At 34.2% G+C, this 19,738-nt stretch overlaps 1 protein-coding gene across 2 annotated transcripts in view; it reads right to left on the bottom strand.

The window, feature by feature from the left end:
- Positions 1-436: 436 nt before the first annotated feature.
- The window catches only part of LOC139114741 (uncharacterized), a 162,928-nt gene continuing 143,626 nt past the window's right edge, over positions 437-19,738 (bottom strand). The window contains exons 3-6 of one of the 2 annotated variants that reach the window (XM_070676619.1): positions 16,769-16,926; positions 16,276-16,433; positions 6,903-7,066; positions 437-5,147 (exon numbers count right to left, since the gene is read on the bottom strand). In XM_070676619.1, coding sequence (XP_070532720.1) covers positions 4,962-5,147; positions 6,903-7,066; positions 16,276-16,433; positions 16,769-16,926 — 666 coding nt within the window. In that variant the 3' untranslated portion in view covers positions 437-4,961. The remainder of the gene's footprint in view (positions 5,148-6,902; positions 7,067-16,275; positions 16,434-16,768; positions 16,927-19,738) is intronic. The other variant, XM_070676620.1, reaches the window with a different exon arrangement.

Raw genomic sequence — 19,738 nt, 5'->3', positions numbered from 1 at the left:
AAATTTCCTTTGTTACGAACATTCAAAAAAATCAATACCCTTTCTTTTGCCAACACAGATGCACCTTATTCTCTTACTTTCCTTGAAAATATTGTGTATGGCTGTCAAAAATCTATGTTGACAAAATTACAAAGTTGCTATCTCCTCCGCGGAAAAGGGGTTATTCTCATTATTCACAGTGAGAAGTCAGAAAATTATGATTATCAGAACTATGTTGCCAGAATTTTGAAATATTGACCGAGCTGTTCTGTGTACAGAAGAAATTTGCTTCAGTTCAGTGAGTGATCTCCCTGTGTACAGATCATGGAGAATTGTGGGTAGCCTCACTTACTGTGTGGTGTTGGCGAGAGACAAGGGAATGCACAAGTGGATAAACAGTTAGTTAAGAATAACACTTTACAATTCTTGACATCAACAGACACCAGTCAGAGACAAATAACAGTTTATACCAAATATTATTTTTAATGGTTATTTCTATAGAACTTCAACATACAGGAGAGATTGATTTCGATAAAAGGAATAATTTCTAAGTGATGACCGCTCTGATATACACATTGGAAGAGAGTTTCAATAAATAATAGCTTGTATTGTTGATTACAGAGATTGATTGAAAAAATGAATGGGTGTAGAGATGTTTAACTGGCTTGATAATGAAGTCATTAATATTAGATGCACAATGTGTTGATTGTGCTGAAGGCAGCCCTCTTCAGCATCAAGTGGAAATCTGTCCAATAAATCTGTTATAGTCATGAAACCTCATCCAATGCAGTGACAGAACCCACCCCGTTGCCATGGTGAGGTAGCCTGTGTTGTTTCAAATTTCTAGGAAAAATAAATGTTGATATTAAGAAGGCATAAAGGGAGTGGAATTAAGATTGGATCGTAAAGCAAAATTTGTTCTTTTTCAAATCTTCAGTTGTAATGAAACAATTTTCAAAGGTGAAACTGTAAAACATTGCTTCTACAATGTTAATGAAAGTAATAATTACATTATTAATAGTAGAGTCTTTAAGCTTGACATCATAAGTGGTCAGAGACACTGATATCAACATCACTACTCATTGGACTGCAATTTACATGTGTATTTACATCTTCAAATCATTATCAAACTGACATGCTTATCTACACAACTGATTCAGATGTGATTACTGATTGGTGATGCAACCATGATTTCTTGATTCAAGACTCTGATTAGCCTGTGATGGTCAGATTTTGACATTAGCAGTCCATGTGCAGTCAATGTGACATCAGTTGACAGTCTGATGTCATCCATACAATACAGCTACAAAGTATCAAGCCAGTGAAACAAACACAACATTTTGGAACAAATTGAAAAACAAAATTATCTGTCCTGACGGAGAATAGGATGTTGTTTGATAAATGACTGAACAGTGGATTTTAACACCTGTGGAAGTTAATAGGTCGCCAAATTCAGGAAGTTCTACGTTGTTTGATTTCTCTGTAAACAATGTCATATATTTGCACTTTTAATGTGTGATCAGTAGCATAAAGCTGAGTTATGCAGTGGTATGTTTTGAATGAGAAAATTTGTGATAGTTGTTGAAAACATTGTGGCACCTTAGTGACTAAGGTATTTATTTGTCAATCGACACTTTTCAGTTTCTGGATGACATTGATAAAGCATCTCTAACAGTTTATCTTGCATCAAATCTGTTGTTAAATACTTTGCTGTTGAGTTGGACGAGAAATATATTCACCCTGTTTTAGCCCACAACCTCCCCCTTCATCTGGCACTCTGTGATTGGTATAATCCATTCAGAAGCAGTGAATGGATTGTTCCATTTTGCCTGGTGAAGGATGGCCAGCAGTGGGAGGATGCACTCATTTAATGCATAACTAAAAATGTTCAAAGAATAGCAATAAAAGTTAAAATTCTTATTAAGTCAATATTCCTGCACTGACTTCAAATAAATAGTGTGATAAAATAAATGTTTTTTTCTTGTCTGTCATTTCTACATAAAATACACACAAATACATTCTGTTGTCTGGCGGGCATATTGCTCTCAAACTATTTAATTTTTTTCATTTGAAGTTGTCACAGATCAAAGCTCAATAATCAGAGTGTAGTGATGATATTGTTTTCTTTGCACTAGGTACATAGCTCTATCTCAACTATTCTATTATTAACACATCCCCCTTGATACCGGCAAATTTGCACCATTTTAATTTACCAGAACGAATAATACTTCTTTATGGTTGCTGACTTATTTGCATTGTGATAAATATTGACATATTTTTTGCTCAAGAAATTTTCTTAAATTGCAATTTTTAAAATTTTTTTACTTTTTTGTAAAGGTAACAGTAGTCATTTCAACATCATCGGTATTTTCATTGAGACATGGGAGCTAGTAAATTGTTGTGATTGTGTGTGAATGTCACAAAGCTAGACAGGGTTCTAAATTATTGTAGACTACAGACATAAAGCAAATTACATTATATTTTAATCGATGCATACAGAACTTTCTTACTGAGGCTGCCTCAGTATGACTAAAATTAGTCGCTAGGGGGCGCTATTCATTCCAAACATTGCAACACTAAGTAGAGGATGAAGTTACTTATTGCTCACATACTTCACACACAGACTGAGTGCATTTCCATTGTGCCATTAATTCATCTGTTTTCACCTACAAAGCAAGAATAAATTGAATGACAATTGTGCAGACTTCTCAAAATAGCTCGGCTGGCATCTTTTTGCCGTTTACCATTTGTACAATTTTTGAAGTAGTATCACGCTATGAAGTAAGCTGTTGTTGCATACTCTTGTTGGAAGAAAGCTGTGAATCTACAACTACAGAAAGTTCAGCAACCCTACTATGACATAGTGAAATTGAAGAAACTAAATAATACATCTCAGTCAAGATGTGTGAATTTCTATCATGTCTGATGCAAAGTTGTGACATGAAGATGTGATGCTGAACGTCAACTGAAAACTGCAGCAGATCTTAGTATATTTCAATGTTGAAAAATTGTTATGCTAATAATTCAATTAATCTATTATTGAAATGCCCATTTTGTTTTCAAAACTTCTTTCATACTGGCTGATATCTATACAGAAGAAAAATAAAAAATAATATAGGATGTAAAATTTCAAATTGTCGAAGCATGGACAAGTGACAACCCTTTTTTACTTTCTTGGCAGACACTGCCATATTGTATTTATGCAGCCAGCAACAACACAGCTGTTAAACTCTCTACTATCACTGTTATGACAACAATCAGTTGAATCCTTCCATTTATTTATATGGTCAGCAACTTTTCACTGCATTGCAAAAAAGCCTAGATTGTGTTACATGTTTAAATATATATTTTTGGGTCTAAATTTGTACACACTCCTGGAGGGCATTCATGTTGATCAATGATATTTGTTCTGGAGTTCAGGTTCACTCAATGGGTCAGCAAACATTCTCTTATTTTGTATTAAGACACAACGTTGATGGTGGCATTGTACATTGAGTGTACCTGTCTACAGGGTCGATCATGCCATTCTGTTGCATTCTGGGAAATAAGAATACTTGACAAACAAATACACAAAAATAGGATTATTTAAAAGTTTTGATGTGAATGCCACAGATGAGAAGCAAATCAAAACCGATATGAAAATGCTAGAATGTACTTTTTCTGAGTTAACATCATGCTAGATTGCATTTCCAGTTTCAAAATAAAGAGAGTAACATCTGTGTTGTTGCTGGGTCTTGCAAGTCACAGCTATTCAGCACATTGATTGGTCACTTCTCTGTCATTTTATTGGTACAATAATGATGCTATCTTTCACTGTAACAGTTTTCCCTTGATTGGTCAAATGGACATCAAAGTTGCCAACTATACCATGTATGTATACACATAGTTCAGCACATGATACTAAAGTGATTAAGTTGCAAATTCTCAAACTTGAAATTTTATTTTGCCTTTTTAGGTTGAAGATTGAAATGTCAAACTTATTAATATAGAAGGGTTTATCTAACTACTTGGCTTGTTTCTTTCACTTTCACACATAATTTATGGCCTTATGACAACAGAGCTGACCAAACAATGTGGTGAGAATCTGTGTTGTCAACGGTAACATAAAATACAAAGCTGGCTTTGACCATACTGTACTATTCACGTACTGTACTCACAAAAATTCAATGAATTGAAGCAATTGTCCTGAATATTAATATTTTAACCTGAGCCAAATATTTTATCAATAGTAGCAGCAAAAATAAACCACTCTCACTTTTTATATAATATTATTAGTTCAGCCCCCTTAAAAGATACATTCTAGTAAAAAGTACTGTCAAATCTAGTGAGGCTCCATAAATTAAACTTTGTCTGCCTTACAGACAGTTTCTATAATTTTTACTATTGAGATGTGGACAATTATTTGCTAATACTGAAGGCCGATATATGTACAAGCAAAATTTGTTCATAGCTTTTTTACAGCAATATTTATCCAGTTTATTATGAACTCTAGAGGGCGATACTCATCTGTGGCGTACACTGGGCCTACGTGGTCATGATATACAGTGCTATTGCACCTCGTAACATTGTCTTCTCCACAGGGAGTAATACAAAACAGTCAATCATTTTATATTATTAATTTATAATCACTTTATGAAGGCTATTTACGAGTTACATGCATGAAGATTTTTAACGATGCACTCATTCATTCATTTCACAGTTTTGTATCACCATGTTAAACTTAAAGATATACAATCAGAGAGTGTAACAATCACCTTAACCATACATGAGATAACAATGTGTTTGACAACAAACTTTGAAAATAGAGAAATTTATAGATGTGCATTTTACACCTCATAGCATAAGGCTTTGTTTAGAGACGTGAATCAGAGACATTCCCATCATTCCAAATATGAGTGAGCGCCCTCTAGAGTTCATCGATTTAATAATTCTCTCCATACAAAGCAGTGAATGGAATTTGAAGTGTTCATGTTATGCCTGCACTAACATGAGCTAACTTTTTGTTTGTCGTTGATGAGAGTCTGATAGAATTCAGATCGGATAAATCTTGGATAGGAATCCTTCTCCATCAGAGACTGGATGCGTTTCTGTGCCAGATCAAATGCATGTTTGGTTGGATTACTCAGGTTGGAGATTGTTGCCATGCGACTATGGGAATCCAAATTCACCTGTAGGGTAAAATATGAACAGAGTGTAAATTTAGTCTCGATTACATGTCAAACATTTTGCTCAGTGCAGCTGCAAAATCACCATCCCTCTTGGACCCAATGGAACCCAAAAATGTCATCTGTAATATTTTCAAAGCAAGGTAGATCCATGCTGAGGATAATTAATATCGTGAATTTTGGCACATATCTGTGAGTTTCAATACTAGCATTTAATTTGCAAAGGTGTCACTAAAACTTCACAAATGTCAATGTCTACAGAAATTCTATGCCATGAACATAGCAAAGAAATATGACTCGGCATATAATATATTAGACTACTACGTGTACTGGAAGGACAATTCTGAGCAATCAACGGGGAAAATAAAATAGCCGACTATCCTTAGCCTCATTTTCTTAAATCAGATCAAATGTAAAATCTGATTTTATTGGCTGTCATAGCTTAGGATTCCAAGTTACAGCTATTTGGTCACATTATCATTCAAGATTGTAATTACACACAAATACACAGACACAATTACGTACATGCATGAATGCATACATACACAGAGGCCACTGGAATGCCATTTGAAGTACTGGGAGGGAGTGTTGGGTAGTTTAAGTGTATGTATAATGTATATGATGCAGTGGCCATGAAATGGAAAAAATCAATTTTTCAGCACAAATTCAGAACATCAACCCCAACACTGGAAATTCATGAATATCAAGACTGGTATAAAGTATGCATACATCAGCTGATTGTGTACATTATGGATGTAACCACTGTATCTGCCACTGTTACTTGATTCCAAACACCCACACTTCACAAACATTGACACTCACTGCACAAATCTTGAAAGTGCACATTGACGTCATAGCAACAGTGTCATGAACCTTTTTTGAAGTGAGTGACCGTTAAATTGATCAATTCTGTAACGATATAATCTGTCTCATTAGCGGTAAATCAAAGCATTCGTTGCTGTTGTTTTCTACTCTAAAATCAAGCTGATGGGCTCTTATAAAATCCACTTTCCTTGACTTGCATATCTAGAGAACTGCCATGTACAGTTTGTCTGTAATACAGTCTCATTCCAGTTTTAAATATTATATAAGTAGTGTACAGTACATTGATACTGCCGCTCACTCTCTCATTTCCACAAAGTTTTGAAGAAAACAGATCAATTAATCATTTTTATACTTTTCAAAGAGTTGATAACATTTGAACCCATGGAAAAAGATCAGAATATTTAAAGAAAATTTTGTAAGTCTTACAACTCATCTAACATCTAGGATACTGAATTTCTGAACTATTTTCGTCTGATTTGTCTCTTAATTATTGCATTGAATGTAATGGAGGTATATATTTATTCTTGAGAGACTGTGGACAGATTTTGTAATGTAATGACTGAAAGCAACTGTACTGGTCAAAGCATGAACTGTACTAGTCAAAGCTAAATTAAAGTCTGACATTTTAAAGGAAATCTTGTTTTGTGTCCTGTTTTCAAACCTGATTTTTAGTTGAAGGTAAAACCTCCTCAAGCACAATATACAGAATATTTTAATGACCGCATCCATGTAATCTAAATAGAATATTAAGATGTACATGTCTTGTAATGTTCATGAGTTTAAGTAGTACATAACATAAAATATTTCAGTGAAGTAGTGAAGTCTTCTGTCGTGGCAAAATTAAGCACCATTGATATTTCCTCAAAGTGATTTGGAAGATACTTGTACATCTACTATTGGCTGAATCAAATACTGTGGTCTTCATCAACTCACCTCACGTGGAGCCTGAATTGCTACATAATCATTGTAAATCTTCTGTGCCCTTGATGACCACTTTGATGGACGCAGTTTTTTATACTCTTCACAGGCCAACCAGAACTCAATGTTTTCATCGCTGAATTCCGTCTTCAGGAAGGATCGGAAAGATGCCAGGCCATCTATTTCAGGACAGGAAATCAGGTCATCAGTTATGTTTTATTATTTTGTGTCAGTATGACATGATAATTAGATGAAACATGAACCAAGGAATAAATAACATCCATGGTAGCGTCCAGCTAAATATTCAATATTGATAATTTGATTATGATTTTGAATATGGACTGATTCATGCATCTAGATCTATGTGACAATACCAATAGGAATCTACAAACCCAAATTCACAACAATTAGTTGTGAATTTCATTTTAGAAACAGGTCAATCTGAAAGACTTTACAAAGAAGTAAAATAAAGATCTCCTGAACAGTAGAGTTGGATAATTACTCGTCATGAATAAATGAGAAATCCGATTCAGTAACTTCCATGTGTGAAGCACATGTTTATAAAGGCTAGAATATAATTTCTGAGATTTTTTAAAAATAGTGAAGAAAATAAGAGTTAAAAGAATATTTTGATGTGTACGTTATAAATCTATATTAAAGCCCCAGTGCTGCTAACTGTCGATGGTTTTTTCATTATTTTTATTTTATAAATCAATTGCAACTTCTTATTCTACTCCCCAAAGAATGTTGAAACACCCACTATTTAGCTTGTCAACTTAGTGTCTATATGTGTAAAATGCATGGTTATTGTTTACATTTGAATTCTAGTCCGGACCAGAAGTCAGTTTTCAACAATAACAATGCAGTTTACAACCATAGGGGCTGAGTTGACAAGCTGGATACTGTGTATATCAACATTCTTTGGGGAGAAGAACAAGGAATTATGGTTCACATTCAAAATAAAAATGGTGAAATTATCATCAAAAGTTAGCAGCACTGGGGCTTTAAGTTCTACCAGCTACCAACTAACTGCAGTCTGATTTTTTGGTATGAAACGTGTTCACCAAAAATACCAGGCTGAAAAACGTCAAAGCAAGGATAAGTAATGGAACATTATACCATGTTTGTTAACTTCACTGAGGATACAAATTCATGGAAATCAATTAATACTCGGGTCATATGAAAGGTGACATTAACAATCTACCAGATAAAACCATCAAAGAAAAAAAGATAGAGAATGACTGGCAGCAGACTTTAAGATGATAACAGGAAACAATTAAATGATAGCAAGCCTCAATTTTCCACTTGGCATTTCAAATTGCATTTTAAAATTGAAATTTTTCACTGTTAGAAATGAAAACCAGGCAAGATAGAATGATTTGACATGCTGATTTCATGACAAATGAAATGGACATGATATTTGATATACTAGCTCCCCTAACACTGATAAGAGAGAATTCCTTGTCTTCTCCTTGGAAACAATGTCCCCTTATCGACCAGGAAATAAACTCAACTCTATTAGATGCATTGTCAATGGTTTCAGCATGGCAGGGAAAACTTTATAGTTTTATTTGTATCATTGTTAGCGGCAGTAATATGTTAAAACAATCATTAGCAGACACTGAATGCTTGTACTTTCTGTGTTTTCCAGTGCAATTTATTGATTGGATAAATTACCCTGACAGTATGAATCATTAACATAGCAGATGAATTCCTCATTGGAACATTTTGTGATGATAATTTCACACTATGAAGACTGTATTTGATGGAAATGGTAATGCTAGTTGATCATCTGACATTTTTCACTGCCCTTTAAAGAAGAGAAAAATTACACGCAAATCAAGCAGTATCTATCTGCTTCTGAGTCAGAGCTAACAAAATTCTGTCAGACGTGTTAGCTGTCTGTTAAATGCTTAAGGGAAAATTGAAATCTGGCTTAGTGTGTAGTTATCAAACCTACACAGATAGTATTTGTCCTTTTGTATTGGAAAAACAACAATTTTTGAAAAAAAATTGTTTTCACCTCAATGATGAGTATTTCCTTTTATGTGAAAATAAAGGTTGAGACAGACCCGGTGTCACCATATCAAAATGTTTGTCATCCATATGGTGTGCGACCATGATCACAATCCATGGAATACAAACTAAATGCTGTTTAACCATCCTATTTACGGAATAAAATCATGACATATTTTGATCTCCTACGGTTTATGAATCGATCAAGTGGTCGTCTAGTCCTATGTATGAATTCAAGATGCTTTAAATCATAAAACTTGGATCCTGACAGTAAATTTTCATATCAGACTCTTTACAATTTACATTTGGACAAATTCAGTCCTTTCATTTAGGTGAAAAAAAAAGACTGTTTCTGGTCATCACGCGCATGATTTCAGAACCTGTGCTTCATGTCTTTTTTTTGTTTTGGTTACATACTCATCAGTACAGCTATCCTTGATATCCCTGTTTGCATGTCCAAAAATGCTAAAAAGAAAACGGAAGTATTATGCAGCCAGTGATAAAAGACAATAACTGTTGCATCAATAGTGCCAAACCAACATTGTTTGGAATAAAAAAAAAAGAAAGAAAAAAATAAAAATAAAAGTATCACGTCACTGCATCACTTTTGCTGAATGTCAAGGACCAGAAACAATTTCTTTCTTTTTTTGCCTTACACTGCATGTTATTTCATGTCTTGAAACTTTGCAATGTGACATTCACAATATGAAGATTGATTGACTGCAGAGTCACAATACACTGAGAGATATTTCAAAGAGATGAATGATGGAATATTGTGGTTTACTGGCCAGGCAGTCTATCATTACATATTTATTTTCGTAAATACCATTTCCAATTAAATACGATAACAGAAGAAAACTTATAAAAGATGTAATATACTGATTGGATACCAAGAGACCACAGCTCAATGAAGAGACTTTTCATTGGTTAAAAGACAAAAAGACCCATGTGACATGCCAGATTCATGATCAGTGTTTTCAAAATGGCAGCTTTCTCTGCATGCAAAGCTCTATATCAGGACAAACAACATTAGAAATGATAACATCAAGAGCAAATATGTTATTTCTGACCCATTTACGCACTGATTTATTAAAATTTGATGTCTGTAAATCCCATGTCGGTGTATCAATGGAGGAAACTTGGAGATTAGTAAAATCAGCTTACCTGTAACAAGTTACTATGCAGCATATCTTGAGGAAGCTGCCCAGTCCACATTTACCTATTACCATATACTACCCTGAAGTCAAAATTTTGTGGACTTTTGATTTATTTAAAATTTTCAGCTGAAAAGCCTCTTGCTAAGAAGACTTTTTGACTACTTTGAAAACTGATTATTGTAGTTGATGGACAAACTTTATGTTATGCCAACTGTAGATGACATATAAAATGTATTGAAAATTTGTGAGATTTACAAATTGGAATAAGTAATATGTATTTGCAGGTAAATAATGCAGATAATTACATACGTATTGCCGTATTTATTTTGCAGGTGAAAAGATGAAACCTGTGTTTTTACAAGCTGATATGCAAATTAGCAAAAAACACAAAAGTAATTCCTGTGTCTTTAATTACATCCAGGTAGTCTCTGACATTTGTTTCCCCCATTGCACTCAAATAACATTAAAGGGATACACTTCTGATATCAAATTTATTGCAATATTTGCTTCCAAAGTGATCAAAATCGTAATATATTGCATTAAAATCACACGTGATAAACTTGCATTTTTTATCAGGCCATATGCAAATTAGATTATCAATATGCAAATTGAAATAAACACGGTCTTCAAGGGGAACTACTTTCTGTTTTAAAATATCTCTCTCTGAATATAAAGCACTGCAGACTTTTTGTTATTTATTCTGATGATTTGGACGAAAATTACAGTTTTCAATGTTTTGAAATTCTTGTTGAATATTAAATCGATTAAAAATTATATTGTGTCTGCCTTTTTTTAAAATTAACCTAAGTGTACTTTCACAAATTTTCTTGTGAAATAAAACTTCACATATGTGATGTGCGTACTCAATCCGTGTGTTGTTCTTTGTGCGTTACAGAACATGCTGGAGACGACAGGAGTGCAAGCAGATTATGATCTCTATAGAAAAGTTACATGTGAATGCCTATACGTTAGTCCAGCCAATCATAAACCTCATTTATAGAATGTCGTATCACTGGAATTTTATCATATTCATAGACTCAATACTATTTGTTAAATTAAAGGAACCGATGTATTAATAATAGAACACCATGGCCTTGTGCAGCAATTTGAGGGATACTGCAGTTATGTTTATGAGTGATGCGGCATATCCTGCGGCATTATTTTTCACGAGTGAAGTGACTGAAAAGTACAGCAGAATATGCCGCATCACGAGTAAACTTCAGTATCCCTAAAAATACTTCGAGAGGCCATGGAGTTCTGTATATTATCACAATTCGAACGAATCTGATTAGAGGTCACCCCTAGGCATTTCCATACCAAATATCAAAGCATTTAACCTGCGATTTTGGAGTAGTCATCTGGAATGTCAAAAGTTGATGGACTACAGCAGACAGACGACAGAAAACAACGGGCAACCATCTATTTGATAAGCTCCACATCACTTACAGGTGAGCTAATTACATCAAACATGTTTCTCTGAACATGATTGTGTAACTCTAAGAATTTATCATTCTGATCTTTCTAAAGTTATTATAAATGGTGTTGAATTACAATTGTTTCCTTTGGATAAAACTGTCCAGAGTCCTAAATCTATTATTTGTTATTTCCCTTTTCAGGCGATTTTCTCATAATATGAACCAAAACACAACTCAGGGAAAATGGTAAACAGCGATATCTTTGGATATTGCTCTTGTTCCTTTACCTATTTTTTAATTTCCAGAAATATAACAAAGTTGCAAAACTTATAATAGCTTTGAACTTCCATCTAGGTAAGAACCTAGCTGACAAACACTGCCTATCATACACAACACTACAAAGAAATCACGTGAAAATTTCACCAAATAGTGTGCATGAGAAAATTTGTTTGTCATAAATATATTTACCATAAAGTGAGCTCTGCATAAATTAGATATGATGAGGTTCCAAGAAAGATATATTGGATGTGATAGGAAGTAGCATGCTGCAATCATAATGTGACATTTACCAAGGTTGTAAATAATTCATAATACGTTTCTGATTTATCGTGTAAGTCTCAGAGGCATGACAGGAAATCTTTCTAAGTTTCTCAACTTTTTAAAATCAGCTAAGATGTCCTAAAGAGCAATGCTGCCTTGTCTGTAAAATCACACCAACAGCAAAGTCTGGGAAGAACTTAGGCTTCAAATGATAAAATTTGATTTGTGCAGAAGTCTTGATTTTGGAAGAGGAAGATTGAGTGTTGCCGGTAGTTATATGTAAATTACAAGGTATTTGCCTTACAATACTGATATCATATGGTCCTGTGATTGTGTTTGCTCTCTTCATGGCCAAACAACCAAACAAGTCATCATTGATGACACAGTCCCCACACAATTTTTGTTGATTGATCAAATGTAAATGACACAGTAGTAATCATGTTTATGTCATGTACTTATTGAAGGGTTGATTTAACAGAATAATGGATATGCATCATATAGGTATGTTAATGAGCAGTGAGCAAATTGCAAATAGTGAATGCCTTTTATTAAATTTATTTTGTAATCTTTGTTTATTCTGTTTGTGTTACGGAGTGACCTGATATTATCTTTAATTGCTCATCTTATCTTATCTTATCCATCCCATGTATGAGTTACACTTGGCTGTCCTCTATGTTGTGATGATTTAATTAATCAATGACCTGACAGCTGTATGTTTATTTGTATAAGTTGGTAAACTATGTTAAAAATAACCTCAAATATATGCGAATTCACTTTATGTACAGATTCGGGAAGTTTTCATGATTTAATTCCAAGAATTTACAGTTAAATCAGCAAGGCATGTCAGAATAATACCTTTTGACATGAAAAATGAATAAACAAAACGGCCTTGTGGCGGCCATATTGTATCATATAAAAAAAATTTGGCATGCATGTGTAGATCATAGTATGTTGTCCTTTGCCAACTTAAAGTGAAATCAGTCCAAGTACATCTGCATATCCCACACCTGTGCCAATATTTGAACTTGCAAAACCTTTTATAATTCTTTCAGATAATCCTAGTGAACAGTTAATCACTGACCATTAATGCTTTAGACATGAAAAAAATGGAGGGGGGGGGAATGACCACCAGACAGTCATAATGGATTATGTAACAAAAGCAATTGACGTGCATATATATATATATATATATATATATATATATATATATATATATATATATATATATATATATATATATGCCTGAGTGTATTACTGTATCTTATCTAATCATCCAAGGTAACATGAGAAAGACAGTACATCTACTCGGACATGAAATGCCTTGCCCAGGGTCAAATTAGAGACAATAAAACCATGTCAAAGGAAAACTATTCTGTCTTTGGATGTTTGTAACTTTTTGTAGCATGAGTTTCCAGCTGTCAATATTGATTGTAGCATGTGAAAGACGTTTTTGATGATCTCATCACGATTAAATAAACAAACACATGATCAGCAAACATTTTCCATAATTCTCATATTCTTGCCTCTTATCATCATTTGTTCCTTGTTGGGGCCAAATAACATGTCAAAATTCTGATCATAATTCTTATGTTTTTTGGTTGACCTCTGACATCATTGATAGCAAACCCTGGTAGCCAATCGAATTTACTTCGAAAGAACATACATTTGGACAGGCTACCATTCGTGGTCAGTCTTGCAGAAATTATAAGCCAATATTAAAAGAGATAAAGTGAAAAAGGATATTGTATATGTGGATATATTTTCTTTATTATAGAAATTAAGTTGAAAGAAATCTACCATCATTGGACTGGTAGATTAGCTCTGAACAGAACAATATTCAATCTACCACTTTGCACTCAAAGTGGCTTTTTTCAAATTCATCATATCAAATCCAAAGTAACCTGATTAGTTTCTGAGAAAAATTGGTAAATCTGATATTAAAGTTGATAGCCCTTGCACAGAAACTGATATTTTCACCTGTCTACTCATAATAATTCCATACAGAGACCTGAACTTATAGAATATTTCATTTGGGGCTGCTAGTTCCTGCATATAAACTACATACCATTTCAAGTAAACATTTTCCATTGACTAATACATGTAAACTTGCACTATAGTATTTTCCATGCAAGCATTGTTTTCTCAATATTATACATGTTTGAGACTGAAAATAATATGATGGTGACTGTGGAGAGCTTTGAAGTATTGGAAACCAGATATCCAGCAAAACACTGTATTATTTATAATGAGGAAATAAAAAGCCCCTCCAGTTAGAAATACGGTGGAAAAAAGAAATCTGCTTTTTTCCGTCTAAGCTGATGTGCAATTCCCCTGACACAAATCTTTCCTGTATCCTTTGATCACGAAACATGAAGATGCTGTTCACCGGGCCATTCATGTTTTCTGCTACATGACACATTTACACATGTACCTAAACGACCTGCCAGCACTTTCAGCATTCCAAATTCTGCAAACTGTTTGTGTCCTTGACATTCATTAAAATGTTGCACTAGGATTCTAAGTTACCCTTGCAGTCTATGCCTGAAATCAGACTAGGATTCTTAGTTACCCTTGCAGTCTATGCCTGAAATCAGACTAGGATTCTTAGTTACCCTTGCAGTCTATGCCTGAAATCAGACTAGGATTCCTAGTTACCTTGCAGTCTATGTCTGAAATCAGACTAGATTCCTTGTTACCCTTGTAGTCTATGTCTGAAATCAGACTAGATTCCTAGTTACCCTTGCAGTCTATGTCTGAAATCAGACTAGGATTCCTAGTTACCCTTGCAGTCTATGCCTGAAATCAGACTAGATTCCTTGTTACCCTTGCAGTCTATGTCTGAAATCAGACTAGATTCCTTGTTACCCTTGCAGTCTATGTCTGAAATCAGACTAGATTCCTAGTTACCCTTGCAGTCTATGCCTGAAATCAGACTAGATTCCTTGTTACCCTTGCAGTGTATGCCTGAAATCAGACTAGATTCCTTGTTACCCTTGCAGTCTATGCCTGAAATCAGACTAGGATTCCTAGTTACCCTTGCAGTCTATGTCTGAAATCAGACTAGATTCCTTGTTACCCTTGTAGTCTATGTCTGAAATCAGACTAGATTCCTAGTTACCCTTGCAGTCTATGCCTGAAATCAGACTAGGATTCCTAGTTACCCTTGCAGTCTATGTCTGAAATCAGACTAGATTCCTTGTTACCCTTGCAGTCTATGCCTGAAATCAGACTAGGATTCTTAGTTACCCTTGCAGTGTATGTCTGAAATCAGACTAGATTCCTAGTTACCCTTGCAGTCTATGTCTGAAATCAGACTAGGATTCCTAGTTACCCTTGCAGTCTATGCCTGAAATCAGACTAGATTCCTTGTTACCCTTGCAGTCTATGTCTGAAATCAGACTAGATTCCTTGTTACCCTTGCAGTCTATGTCTGAAATCAGACTAGATTCCTAGTTACCCTTGCAGTGTATGCCTGAAATCAGACTAGTATCCTAGTTACCCTTGCAGTCTATGTCTGAAATCAGACTAGATTCCTTGTTACCCTTGTAGTCTATGTCTGAAATCAGACTAGATTCCTAGTTACCCTTGCAGTCTATGCCTGAAATCAGACTAGGATTCTTAGTTACCCTTGCAGTCTATGTCTGAAATCAGACTAGGATTCTTAGTTACCCTTGCAGTCTATGCCTGAAATCAGACTAGGATTCCTAGTTACCCTTGCAGTCTATGCCTGAATTCGTGATAAAAGTCACAATGAAAAAAACTTTATCAAACACAAAATACAATGTGAACTTTCACAGCATGCATGATGCTTTAACAATTAAAGTAACACTTGTAATTTCACATTATCATTGAAATTTTTACACTGGAAAACTTGTCTAAAATTAACAACATTGGGAGTCTTTCTGTTGCAGTTGTATAAAACATTGAAAATTACGTGAACTAGATGTTTATAGACACTTACTTTAACAAAACACATACACAATGCATTATGATTTGCACAGATGTAAAAATCTGAGACTTTGCACTATCACATTTAAAGACTAACAGGAAACTTGTTATAAGTCAATGAAGATTTAAAAAGCAAATATTATTTGGCCACAAGAGCTAATAGATCAGCAACATACATCAACCACGATGAGATAAGTTGACCATCAAGATATATTTTATCATGAAAAAAAACAGTTTGATTTGAGAAATGTTGGGAATGGTTGGATTTCAGCAGAAGCAGCATAAGAAATGAAGTATGAAATAAGAGCTTACATTTATCTGCCAGCAGATTATCAAAGGATTCGCTCCATTTCAATGCCTGTGCATGTGTCGTTGATTTCAGGTGACTTTTCAGCTTTTCTGCATCTTTCAAACATCCGTCAGTGTGCCTCCGTCTGAGAAATCGTAGCCTCTCTTTCATATCTTTAGCTCTGAAGCAAGATTTTTATGACAACAGTTTTATTACATATCTAGCACACATCATGCACAGTTTTCAATTCCTTGAAGACAACTATTATCAATCCGGGCTGAAATATCTTCAAGATTTTAAGCATCATGAAAGATGTGGACATTTTGTACATATATATCAAACTTACCTCTTAATAGGTTAGAACAAAATCCTTGAAAAATCTGATTTTTCATAATTATTGAATCAGGTTTGCTTTTGACAGAAAACATTACCATGACAGGGTGAAATACTTTCCGACAGAGTTTTCATATTGTGTTGAATTTTGTGGATATCATTTCCAGTTGTGTATCAACTCACAGATTTTTCTTTTTCTTGCGTTTTTCATTTTCTGCATTGAAGGCTGGTAGTTGAAGTGCATCATCATTTGGTGAATCTGAACCTGATGCTTCGTCTATTTCTTCTATTACATCCTCTTCTGAGCCAACTGAACGAGAGCGTACTCGCGTCACCAACTTCTGAAAAAAATGAAAACAGCATAGTAGATATCTCTATTGGAATCCATTTTTGCTCAGAACCACTTCACGAGGAGTGATCTTATTTTTATTGTTTTGCTATAGAAATAAATAACAGCAAATGACACCGTTGGAGAATGACGTGATTTTTTCAATTACAACAGTTGTCATTGATAAATAATCTTGTACGGGCCAGAATCACCATTCACAATGTTTGTTTACAAATGTTTACATCTGATATTTACAATAAATGACATCCTCTCTCCTTTGTGAAGTTTAATTTCAGCCAGATTATAAGGTAAACAAACGTATGATTTTCCAATTTTTATATATTTACAATAGTGAAGGACAAGTACAGCATTGTGTATTTTACATTAAATATTGATGAAATGGGAATGAAGAAAATTGATGAGCAAACAACACACATATCTCAATCAGACAATATTGTCTCAATCAGGCAATATTAGCTAACATAAATTCTTTCTCAAGGCTGGCTGAGCTTTGGTCAAATTCACTTTCTCCAGAAGATTTATGGTTTTCACAGTAATGTAATTTGCAATAAGTTGGGTATGTGTGACCACATTTTATGAATCTACTTTTAAGGTAGAACTTTTACAATTCTTTTCTGATCTACCTCTGGGGGGGGGGGGCCTTATTTTAAAGCTCTTGATGTAAGAAAACTTTTCACTGACTTAGTTTTTCAAAAATCAAAAAATGTATTTTCCTAATGGAGTTAACACAAGGATGGTGGCCATTTTGAATTTCAAATGTCAGTAAGGGTAATTTGTTTGTCTAGTACCAAATTTGCATGATGACCCTGATTTTTATGCTTGATTTTGAAAGAAAATGGTTTCAGGGTGAAAAAGGCCATATTCCTGAAGTTTAAGTATACTGATATGTTTAAAGTTTCTACATACATCAACCATACATAAAGTGTATTTCAGGGTTCTGACACAAGATTGATTCTTTGAAATCCTCAACAACATTTTCCAGGACTTTCTAGGAAAAATTTGAAATTCTAGAACCTTTCACGACTTACCAGGAGCATAAAAAGCCTGTACATCAAGCAACACATATTGATTGTTACCAGAGGAAAATATACTTCAGTATCTCTGGTCTGAAGAGTGATTACCATGACAAAGCTTTCTGCTGTTTATCTATTTGAAGCCAATTGCAGTACAGCAATGTTGTTCAGACTGTTTATCGAAACTACAAATTTCTGAAAATTGACAACAACCCAATGAATTCCACATTTAGATTTACTCGTAGTTACCTACGGATATTTATTAGAGGGGAATCATTTGATTGGGGTGGGGGTGTATGGAAGCAATATTTTTTGTTTGGTCACTGAGACAGCAACCAACTTATTAACATGCGGTTCACAGTTTACTAACGTGTCACTGGTTCAAATCTGTACCTAATAAATAACTTGCAGTATTCTGTATAAGTAACAATAAACAACAGTTTACAATACATGCTTCTGCTGTATCAATTTTATGTACAAGAGACAAGTGATAAAAAATACCGTCAATGACGCTGTACCTTCTCTAATGTGTGGCCAGGTCAGGTAATTGGTTGTTGGCATGGAGTTGTTGGTAAATAGTTGATGATGTAGGGGCATGAGGTGGGATATGGACCCAAAGAACCCAAAAGATGATTAAATACATCAATCAAAAAAATTCTAAGCTACAGTATAAACTGCCTAAAGATAGTTCAATGTGGAAAAAAGTTAAACAATTCAGAAATAAGAATTAACAGTCCAAAATAGTAATGACGCACTTCCCTACTGACCTGAGTGCATGTGAAATACACAACCTGGCATCTGTAAATTAAATGTATACCAAGTGATCATTTCCAGTCACTTTTAACTGTTTTTAATGGATTTTCCAAAGAGTCCTGTGGAAATGATGAAAAACGCTTATCTGGTCTTGTGTTTGTATAAGCTCATGGCTGATAATTGTCATAGTATTGAGAAAAAATTGAAAGTGAGGAAATTACTGTTTTTAATAGGCATATTTTCCTTGAAATACATGACCGTGTAAAGAATATATGCTAAAAGTGTTTAAGAGTAAATTTCTTTTAAAAAATTTAAATTGTGACCAAAGGATTTTTATTCTTTGAGTTTACAAATTCAAACATTGCAATTTGTTCAATCATCTTGTGCAGTGCAAAATTTATAAAATGACTGAAAAACAAAAAAAAATTGGCAGAATTAGTCTTTGTGATGTAAAATTATGGGGTGACATCACGATAACTGTTAATCTGTTTGAAGTACTAATATACTATAATTTAAAAAAGAAAAATTCATGCAGAAATGGTAAAATATATTGTCAGCAATGTAGTGTTAATTTTGACTTGACATCAAAATATGCCTTTGCTGGATACCAAATATATAGGGCGAAATATCAGCCATGTTCAGCAAAATCCACACAACAGCATTGATCCTTTTCTAATTTGATTTGATTTGCTTATGTTATCCTTGTATGACAGTCAGTACAATATGGAACTTGAACACAACACAGTGAATAAGTATGCTGTAAATGAAATGGTGTGGCTGCATCCACATGCAGCAATAGGAGTGCCTTGTCTCTCACCCCTCATTTCCAACCTGTCCCATCCCTGAAAAAATAGTTTGGTCTTATATTTATAATGTTAATAATTTCTGTATTTGTTAAAATGTGCGCATCTCAAAAACTTTTGATCATAAACATTGTCATTGTTTTTTATAGCTGACCAATCAGTTAACCTGTTTATTTTGAATATTTGCGCATTTTTCCTCAGTATTTGACATTTTCTGAATACCTTCTTATTCAGT

The sequence above is a fragment of the Ptychodera flava genome, chromosome 16, assembly GCF_041260155.1.
Source record: "Ptychodera flava strain L36383 chromosome 16, AS_Pfla_20210202, whole genome shotgun sequence".
Classification (NCBI taxonomy): domain Eukaryota; kingdom Metazoa; phylum Hemichordata; class Enteropneusta; family Ptychoderidae; genus Ptychodera; species Ptychodera flava.
This window is presented reverse-complemented; position numbering and strand designations above follow the sequence as displayed.